This window comes from Mercenaria mercenaria, chromosome 13 (genome assembly GCF_021730395.1).
Source record: "Mercenaria mercenaria strain notata chromosome 13, MADL_Memer_1, whole genome shotgun sequence".
NCBI lineage: Eukaryota > Metazoa > Mollusca > Bivalvia > Venerida > Veneridae > Mercenaria > Mercenaria mercenaria.
This window is the reverse complement of record NC_069373.1, coordinates 96287-107684: the sequence shown is the minus strand read 5'-3', so window position 1 is coordinate 107684 and position 11398 is coordinate 96287. Positions and strand designations below refer to the sequence as shown.

General features: G+C 32.9%; 1 protein-coding gene across 1 annotated transcript in view; it reads right to left on the bottom strand.

Moving 5' to 3' along the window:
* Window positions 1–362: 362 nt before the first annotated feature.
* Window positions 363–11398, bottom strand: part of LOC128547684 (glycoprotein-N-acetylgalactosamine 3-beta-galactosyltransferase 1-like) — a 30919-nt gene continuing 19883 nt past the window's right edge. The window contains exons 2-3 of the mRNA XM_053520763.1: window positions 10013–10671; window positions 363–875 (exon numbers count right to left, since the gene is read on the bottom strand). Of these exons, the coding sequence (XP_053376738.1) occupies window positions 723–875; window positions 10013–10671 (812 nt within the window). The 3' untranslated portion in view covers window positions 363–722. The remainder of the gene's footprint in view (window positions 876–10012; window positions 10672–11398) is intronic.

Sequence of the window (11398 nt, the reverse complement as noted above, 5' to 3'; positions counted from 1 at the left end):
TTTATGCCCCCACTTCGAAGATGGAGGGATATATTGTTTTGCAGATGTCGGTCAGTCGGTCAGAATGTAGACCAATCCGTTTCTGATGATAACTCAAAAACGCTTGGACCTAGGATCAGAAATTTATAGGGAGGTTGTGTGATCAATATAAAGGTATGTTCATGTTGAACTTAGAATCACTTAGTCTTAGAGATGTGTACCAATGGTCTCCTTAGAACCTATTTCTGTTACTATATATGTAGAGATGACCTACCCTGAGCTGCTTTATATGCTGTATATTAGCGGTCTTAGCGATAAAGAAAAGGGAGACCAAAACTCCTATATACCAAATATATTTTATTAATATATAAAATTGAAAAAATACAAAATAAAAACTGTCACCATCTAAAGCACATGATTACAAGTTGGAAGTTCAAGTAAAATACATTCATTTGAAAATCATTTATCGGTATCAATATCAACATTATCTATATCATCAGTTCTTTTTAAATATGAAATATGTTTGCACAGGAAAAATATATTATAAGCGCCGTGAATATTTTTAAATATGGTATCTAGCTGATTTAATGTAACGAAATAATGGACATATCGTCAATGTATACCAAATTGATAGAACTCAGAAATCTTAGATAAAAATATCAAACTGATTAAAACTACGGTATAAATACGGTATAATAAAAGAGATGGACTATCGTCTGATTTTCTTTTACCGCAGAGATTAACTACACTCGTTTTGATATGTCAGAGGTGAAGTCATGCCCGTTATTGTACAGCCCATATGGTTGGAAATGATAAGCGTAAAATTCTAACATGTACATTTGCTGAGGATATACTTTGTGGAAGGAGACTGGGTAATCACTGATACTTTCTATTCCCTGCAAAAGAGTAAGAATAACTTGCATAAGCAATCACAACGATTGAATTTAAATATTCATGTTCGGAGAATGCAACCTCCTAAAACAAATCCCTACTGCAGTGTAAGCAGACAATAGACATTTACACAAATGCACAAAACAAATATCATAAAGGAAATATATGGCACATCGCCTTAGATATGTAAATGGCCAAACACCATGGTGCAATTTGAAGATATTGAATAACAAAAATCTGAAAATAGGGAAATATCTAAATATCAAAAAGACACGGATACACTTAACTCGATTTTATTCCTTAACGGTTTATATATCAACATATCAATTCCAGCTTTTTTCTGCCAGTTTCAGTATATTGTATGTTTACAGATGATGCCGGATTCTAACATTGCAGAACAATGTCAATGCAAGGACATGATAACACGGAAATTGGTCTTATTTGCAAAAAGATTATATATCAGCATTTTCATTCCAAATTATCTGTGTGATTAGTAGTGTATTATACCTTTGATAAGCAACTGATTTATTATGTATATTTGTTCCATATTTTTCTGTTTTTGATATTACTACTGACTTCCTTTTTATTGAAGTCCATAGTATATCAAAACGTTTCTTTTAAAAGTTAGTTTAACCTAGCTAGTAAATGCCACTAAATGCGCTTGTTTACATATGTGTATTGTAATATAAATAAACATGTATTTTCATATATATATATATATATATATATATATATATATATATATATATATATATATATATATATATATAATGTTATTTTGACATGTGTATTGAGTGTCAGTTCTAAATATATTCAACTAATAAATGAATAAAAATATAGATGTTAGGATAGATTACACGGAAGCCGGATTTCGCTGTCACTTTCTTTATTTGTATCTTAATTTCAGAAATACTTTTAATTTTTATACTGTTATCTATATACTTCTATTTAACTCCCTGAGGCCGATATCATAATATACATGCTGCGGCGAGATAAGAATTATCACCTGACGTCGAAGAACATTATCTGATCTTATCATAATTACACTCGCATGCAGTCAATTGAAATCATGCATGGAAATATTATTAACAATGGGTGTAAATCAAACTATACTTATAAAATCTTCCAAGTTTGAACAAATATTTATATCCACTTTCGTCCGTAACTTATATCCAAATAGAATAATAATTTCACTTCGAAACATTCACCATTTTTACACACCTATTGCGTTTAATAAATATTTGGACATTTCCGATTTTAATACTTTTTCTCATGTAAACACATTAAATTCGAATAAATAGAAATACATTATTAACATAGAGTATTTACATCAGCATTACTCAAAATTAACACCCATTTCTGAGTGAATATCGATAGTTTATTTTGATGTAAATTAATTTCTAAACATGTACACAAACGTTATGTGACACGCACTGAGACAGTTATGTTGTAATATTTACACCCATCTTCGAAGAATTATTAAATTTACAAAGCGTTTATTTACACACATTTTTATGTATGAAACATGTTTTGCTGTGTTATTTTTTTCCGTTTGAATTTAATGCGATATAAGTGAATGAATATTTCAGCTTTCTAAAACTTAACATTTTCCGACCATTCATTTCTCTGATAATGAAATTTCATCGTCGGAATCATCATCCGACGGAACTGATACGTCAAAATCAGCATGATAATGAATATTTTCTTCAATGTTAGAAAAATCTCTGGCAGCCGACATTATTTTAATCTTTTGAAATACAGCATGAACGAAACACAGCGGAGTTCGTCTTTTTTATTTCCTTAACCGCATATTTACAAACATTTATTTTAACAAGGAAACTAATTATTAGCGAAATTAATAATTATAACATCTAAGAAATAATAGCCGGTATGCAAAATAATTTTGCTTTTATCAAGATTATCAAAAATTAACAAGTATGTGACGCAATCAGTATGATCTCGGTGCCGCGACTATACTCGTCAATCGCCGTCCTGGGGAGGCCTGATAACGCGCGTATAGTCGGATATCGACGCTACGGGGGTAGAAAATATAGCGCCTTTAGTCGCATTTCGGCCCCAATGAGTTAATGTCTGTCTTGATATGTGCTTTAAGAACGATAAGTAATATCAAATAACAATTATGCTTTTTGTGATAATATTCTTGAATATACACATGAACGTTACACAAATCCATGTGCAGGTGTTTACCCTTTTTCCAAGCAAATATTCGACACTTATTTTAATCATTACTAATCATGACTAACATGTTTTCACATTTATTGGTTGTTAAAATCGAATTATCTCTGTAGTCTGCCAATATCTTAGGAAAAGGTGACTTCTGATGGTATTTTTTGTTAATGCTCGGATATTAGTATAAAAGTGGTACTTAGGATCATACGTGAAATTTAAAAGGGGCTGTCGCCTTCTAGGGTTTCTCATTACAGTTTAATGAGGTCAACGGTCAAATGAGTGCATTTACAAATAAACTATGCCGCTATGCACTCGTATTATTACTCTTATTTTCATATATCCATCTAAAGGATTTAAATATTGTGTCTCAACGCCCTTTAGTATTTTGTAAATAGAACTGATGATATGATAAAAAAATATATAATATATATTATATTATATTACATAGAATAAAATATATCTGGGAAAAGTGGCATACGATGGCAAAGTGTGTTATACTTAACATATTTGCTAATCTTCATATGTGGATCAACTGCAGAAATATTTTTGGTACTGTCGTATCCAAGGGTTATCTTAATGTAATTTCAAGGTCACATACATGTCAATGTCAAGACTGAACTTTTGAAAATGACTTCTAAGGTATCACAAATAGCAAAATGATGCGTATACAAAATGTAGTAATAATATACTCAACAAGTTTTCTAACATCACACCTGTTTTTTTCCTTTTGTCGCCTTATTCTGACAGATTTGAATGAATGTCTTACACAATGTTTAATGATTATTTTATCATAATAAAACATAAAAACGATCATAGCCTGATTTGAATTCATTAAACCGTAAGGGTATCAATAGGGTAACCCTTATATTAAAAGTCTCATAATTAGTAAATTCCAAATCACAGCAGTACATTTTGATCCTATGAATTTAATGAAATTCAAATTATTATATTCTGAATGTTTAACTATTTTTAGTTGAAATTTAACATCCGTCAAAGTTTTCAATATGACCATGTTAATTTATATCAGGTTTGTGACTTCATTAATGACACCACATTAATGACAAAATTGTTTAAATAGAGACCAGAACCAAGTTGCATTCATTCTGACTTTTTATTTTTGGGTTACCTTATTTGACTGTCATGGGTCAACGAATGTACACACAATTGATATCGCTGCTGTGTTTATTTAATTGAACTGGTCATTAAACAATGTGTCAAATTTACATTCAAATCTGTCAAAATTTGGCAGAGATAAAAACAAAAGTCATGCGTGGAGTTGTTGAGTAAATGATTATAAAATGACATTGTAAATGCATTTCTTGCACTTCAGGCAGCAATTCAATTTGAATTTAAGCTTTGAACTGACTATAAGAAGAATTATTGTACACCTTTTTAGAAATATTTGCGAAAGAGAAAGTATGGTAGGTTTTGAGGAAGAAGACTACAACGGAAAATGAATTACATAAAAGATATAAAACGTCTCAAATAAACAGTTAAAATCCCTTTACTGTCATGTTTACAACCAAGTATTTTTAGCTCAATAAGAAGAGCGCAGATCTAAGGAGCGTGGGGTCGTGAGTTCGATACCTGGGAGAGGTGTATGTTCTCCATGACGATTTGATACTAGACATTGTCAGGAGTAATTTCGTCCTCCACTCCTGAAGTTGGCAGTTACTTGCGGGGAAAAGGCAAGTACGTGTACAAACTCTAGAAAAGAGCATGAAGAAGAGATTTGAAATTCTAAACGATGGATTATAATAAACAAATACTGTCGATTGAATATGTCAGGCTAAGACGTCTATAGCTTGTGATGTTGGACTATTATGGGGTTTATTCATTTTTTATATAAGCGTAAGACGTTATTCTTAAAAGGTTTGTTCATTCTAGCATTCCGCACTGAATTTAATTGACAATATATTTATTTTTACACGTTTTAGGCTACAATAGCGATAGCTCACAATTGTTACATTTTATAACATCAGATTCCTTTGTGATACACCGGTATGTTTGGTTCTAGCACCAACCAACCACTAAAACAAGGAAATTTACAGGTATTGTAACAAGAAAACAAACATGTTTTACCCCCATATTCACAGTCATACAGATCATACTAATAACATTCGATATACTTTCATTTCACTGACCATTATTAAGCCTTTTTGAAGTTTTGCCATCTTTAGAACCAACATAAACAAATACTTACAAAATTGTAGATATTGAAAACACTTGAAGTGTGATTACCATTTCTCGTAATAGCTTAATGTTATTGCGCAAAGAAATCACTTTTTAGCTGATTCAAAAATATAACGAGTAAAAAAAACAACACTTGCGGTTATCAAATATCTATATTTAAACTTTGATATCACTTATTTTGTGTACAAAGATAGTATTTCTAATCGCCCACCATTCATGAAATTACTACAGCACATGCGTAAACCACTGGAATGGAGTTTTAATTGACAGCGTCGGCAATTTTAGATAATGCTTTAGACAATTTGCACATTTCATACTATCTCATAAACAGACTTAATCAAACCGAGTTTGCTATTTTTTTCGTCCGTGAGTTTATGCTTCCGAAGAAATCTTTAGATTTGTCAACAGTTAATACAGTCAAACTATGTTCGCTAGAGCTCGACGGAAAAAGCAAAATGTGTTCACGATATCAGTAGATAGTAAAAGCCAACGTGAAGTATACATTATATAGACCTGACGCCAAGAGTATTAAGCGAATAATCCGAATTCGAGCAAACGAAGTTTGACTGTACTTGTCTTTTTAAAATACACATCAAAAATATTTTCTTCTGTACTGTTCATACAGACAATCATACAGGCAATCAACCAGCTTTGAAGTTGTTAGCCTGGAAATGGTAGTTTAAGAAACATGAGAAAGATAGCTTTCATAAATGAACAAAGTATCAAAGCGTACGAAAGTTAATCTCATTCTATAGCAATAACTTTAGTCGTTTTGAATTTTGCCAGTTTCAAATGCAATAACTCTACATGAAGTAATTTATTTTACTTCTCAAATTCATAATTATCACCAAAGAATTACAAAATATATATTAAAAAGTATCAAAAATGGCGAAAATCTGAAGTTTATAGCAAAAGTTGCACTTATTGACATTTGACCTTGTGCTGTGACCTTACTATGACCCTTAGAAGGCGATAGTACCCCCTGAAACTTTTCCAGTTTTTATAAAGTTAACAATGCAAATGGCTGTTTGGCATTAACGAAAAATGCCATCAAAGGCAATTTCTAGGCCACAATGAACTAAATAATGCATATGTTTTTACAGCTGAATTATTTTATATCACTCTAAACATGTTCTAAAACCAGAATGTAAGCATGAATTTAATTACTTCGCAATTATATGTTCTGGTTGCATAAATATCAGTTGCCTGATAGGTGGGATTATTTGAAAAAGTAACAACGAAATAAAATCAGAAATGTTTGAACATCTTATTACCACTTACTTTAAATCAAATTGTACCGTACTTGGATTCACTATTGTTATATTTTCTGGTATCTTGGGATCATGAATTTAATTACTTCGCAATTATAATTATATGTTCTGGTTGCATAATTATAAGTTGCCTGATAGGTGGGATTATTTGAAAAAGTAACAGCGAAATAAAATTAGAAATGTTTGAACATTTTATTACAACTTACTTGAAATCAAATTTTACCGTACTTGTATTCACTGTTGTTATATTTTCTGGTATCTTGGGATCATAGAGTCCACCCAATGTTCATTAATAAAACGCCTAATCCGGTGCTATTGAGTGTGAGGGACGTTGCATTTGCCCCTACCTCTCATGAACATAATCAACCAAATCGAGTCTACTATTATCATGCTTGTTTGTATTCTATACTTCCAAAGGATATACTAACACATTTTATCTCTAGAAATGGATTGAGTGGATAAATTATTTTTCTGTGGTTATGCAGGGTCCATTGCTAGCCTATTCTCCGTTCCGTACCGTTTTCACCGAAAGCACACGATTTGATGCGGAATTTTCTGATATTCAGTAATTTTTAATTAAAGCCCTGCTCCACGGCAATTTAAATTTTATTGTGTGTATGCAACCCATGATTACAATAGGTAACAGTTAACGGCCATGTGCCACACTTTAGCAAGACAAACACAAGGAATAATATCAAACAGGGAAAGCCACGTTCCAAAAACGCAGCCTCCCCAAAGGCACACACGTATAACACCCGCACACACACACACACACACACACACACACACACACACACACACTTCATGCTTTTTCAGTGACAATTTAAGGTTAAAAGATAGGACGGGAGCAGGTCTTTAAAGTATAAAATTGTGGACGCAATGGTCGAGAGGGCTAAGACGCTTTCCTACGGAGGTGAAGGCCCCTGGTTCGAATCCTGGCTACTATCATTGCGGTGTGTCCTTGGGCAAGGCACTTTATCACGATTGCCTCAGTCGACCCAGCTGAAAATGGGTACCAGCAAATTGCTGGGGGCAAGGTACAATTGGTTTTAACTGGTCTTTAAAAAATAGGGTCGCTCAAAAGCTCTACAGAGCTTATGTTACTTGTTTCACAAAGCGACGGTAAATAACAGTTACCATTACCTTTAGTTACTGCTCTGAAAATGTTATTTTGAATAACATTTAAGATCGGATACAGATATCAGATGTAAATACTTCATTCAAAGTTTATGTATGCAGGTTTTCTAAATAGTACGCGTCACCTACATGATGATACTGAAACATACACGCCAGAACATTGAGGCATATAAACACGTAAACACTTGACTCTGGAAGATTTGAACATGAATCATAATTTATTTACTGTCAAAGCGGAATCTAGTTAACATATGTGGTGCCTACTACACAGAAATTGCGAACTACTCACACAACAGGGTCTAGATGCTGAAGCATGCCGGTACTTTCTAGACTGGCTAAAACATATTCTTATGGTAAAAATATAAACAGAAAAATTCAGCAGTTAGAAATTGATAGTTTCAGAAAATCTGATGTACTTTTTATTACAACTACTTTGCACTGAATAAGTCGAGTATTTAGTTGGCATATAACGGGCGCAGAGTAGAACATCACAGTCAATTTATAATCATAGGTTACAAGCGTACAGTGGAATGGAACAGCTATATATTATCGTAAATTCGTGTATAGGCGATTTCGCTATATGCTTATACAGCAAATGCTGCGGATGTAGAATAGCTTTTCATTTGTTTACGTTGTTTGGAAAGACCCTGGTCTCGTTGAAATCATATGTTTTCATATTTTGTATTTCCCGTAAGTATTTATTCTATTTTTTTCTGCTGTTAACAGGTGTTTGTTATGTTTTTTTTTCTTTTTTTTTTTTTTTTTTTTACTGAGATTGTTGAAGATTTTAATATATAGACATCCGTTCCCTTGTCCTTAATAAGCGCACTGCATTATGTTACAACTGATTATGTTCTATTTATAGAACACAGGAGAATGTCACCCGCTTCCACTTTGCTTTTCCAACCATACACTTTCGTCTCGGCTGAACGCATAATTTGCATTACGCATGCACGTTACGGATTCCTAGTTTCAAGTGACAATAGCACAGTAATTCGGTCACAAAGAACAGTAGTTTCCGTTTAATTGCAAGTATACCATTTTTCTTTTACCATTTTTAAAGATTCACGCTAGTCTCCATCATGGTTAATTTAGCACACAACATTAATAAATCACACTAATTGCGCTCTTTATTAAACATTGGCGATATTAAGCGCATTGATTTTATATGATACACATTTTGTTAAATATATCTGCTGTGTAAAGTATGACAGTGTAATTATGCAAAAATATTGTTTGCTGAAGGAGGTAGAACTGTTTTTAAGCAAAATTTTGTTAGGCGTTTTGCATAAAGCAATGACTTGTTTGTTTTGGGTTTAACGCCGTTTTTCAACAGTGTTTCAGTCATGTAACGGTGGGCAGTTAACCTAACCAGTGTTCCTGGATTCTGTACCAGTACAAACCTGTTGTCTGCAAGTAACTGCCAACTTCCCCACATGAATCAGAGGTGGAGGACTAATGATTTCAGACACAATGTTGTTTATCAAATAGTCACGGAGAACATACGCCCCACCCGAGGATCGAACTCACGACCCCGCTATCCGTAGACCAACGTTCCTACCTACTGAGCATTTGAAGCCAACTTATCTCGGTAAAAAAAACTAGCCTATCTTGAACGGGAATTGTTTCACCGAATTGCAGACTAACTAATCAAACCAATGTCCCTAGCCCAATATTTTCTTTAAAGATGCACGATTTGCTAACAAAGTATTTACTCATACAGAAAACAATCGAAAGTATTAAACTGGCATAATAATCGATATAAGATAACTGCATCCAACTAGTCGATCCAGCCATACACTTTCATAATTATGACATTTGTTTTAAACGACAGTATAGAATACGCAGTGTAAAATATGGGTTAATTTTCTTCTCGAAATGTTAAAAGTTATTTTTCTGTGAATTATACGAATAAATCTTCCTTTTATTTATTTGTCTTATCTCGTTATTGTAAAAACAAGCTCATAACATAAAAATACACAGTTTTGAATATTTGTTTTCAAATATTACCACCGCCGCAATGTTAACTAATAGATATATGTATCTTGGATATCTGATGAGTTCCCAAATAAGCATCTTCGAACGAACTGTAATCATTTTCGACCAGGATATGAAAATGATATTTTATAATCATTTGATGCCATTACCCCACCTTGCAAGATACACAAGTCAAGTTGTTTGATACGTTTTTGGTAAAATGAACGTTTCACAAACCACGTTCGTGGATTTTTCTCAGGTTTTCCAATTTGAAAGATATTTAAGGTAATATTATTTCATCAAATGTATAATGTGGTTAAAAGTTAAAAGATTTAAGGCGTCTATAGTTTCAAATCTTAACAGAAAGTACTTACATGATTAGCACCAAGGGCGTCGAGGTTGTAATAATTGTTTGGATATTGGCCTGCTATATGCCGTTCTGGAGTAAAGGCGTGAAATCTGCTCCTTCCTCTTTCGTCTGAAGAATTTCCGAATGTAACACCTAAATTTTTCATACATCTGGCAAAATGTATATCCTCGCTAGGACCGTCTTTCTTACAAAGCCTTGGGTCATCTCCAAAATTTCCAAATATTCGCAACGCCTCTTTGCTAATAACATAGCCTGATCCACCATGGAAATATTTTCGCTTTTCAAACGCAAAATAATGACCAAACATGATAGGGTATGTTGCGATATGTTTTGACAGAAAATATTGTAAATTTTCAAAAATAACATAAGTGTCGTCGTCTGCTTTTAAATACCAGTCTGCCTCATCCAAATGATTCTCAAAAACATATCTAAACGCTTGCATAGTTTTTCCAGTAAGATGTTCTTTCCCTTCAGCTACATTCAAGCTAACTACTGGAAAAGATTCATTTTTCTCTGAGCTAAAGAAAATAGATTTATTACATCGCCTTGCCCATGTATTCTTTACGTGAACTGCTTTCTTGTATAAATTTTCAGGGCTTGTCATGATCCAGCATAAAATCGTTGGTGGTTTGTATCTATGTTTGCTTTTCTCACTGATATGATCTTAAAATAGAGAACAATCGAAAAAAAAACATACATATCTTGTTGCAATCTATGACAATGTTAAAAAAATTATAAAATATACAAAAACGTTACGTTTTAGTGGAATGATTGAATGTTGTTAAATTGCAAATTATACCGAATACAACAGTAAAACGTTTAATGTAAATGAGTGTCTTTGAAAATACTATATAAAGGCTTCACACCAGTGGTTATAAAAATTATCTGATATAATTGCTTGTTTACACTAATCAAATCAGCTATTTTGTTTTCTTGAATCGGAATGAAAGGCGCGCCTACTCATTAAAAATGGATGCCAATACCAAGACTGATATCAAATCAATGCCTAAAATACGTGTGGAAAATCAAATCGCCTGTTCATATGTACATGCTCTTTTCTGCAACATATTGATGTTCGAGTACTGTTAATCACAATTTGATACCACCAAACCTGTTGAAAGGACATTGTTTGCTGTCCAGTCACCATTTGAGCCAGTGATTCATCTTAGGTTAAGTCGTAGGTACCTGCTTGGATAGGTTAATATTGATAGGAGCCAACTGAAGATTAATTTAGTCCATCATATATGAAACAGCCATGTCCACCACATGTCCCAAATTGAACAAAATTGAGGGAGGACATTAAAATGATGTTGCGGTTTATGAATAGAAGTCGTTTAAATGTATTCAATTCCTATTGTAAACCTACTTTGACTTACATTTTTCAGGTGGC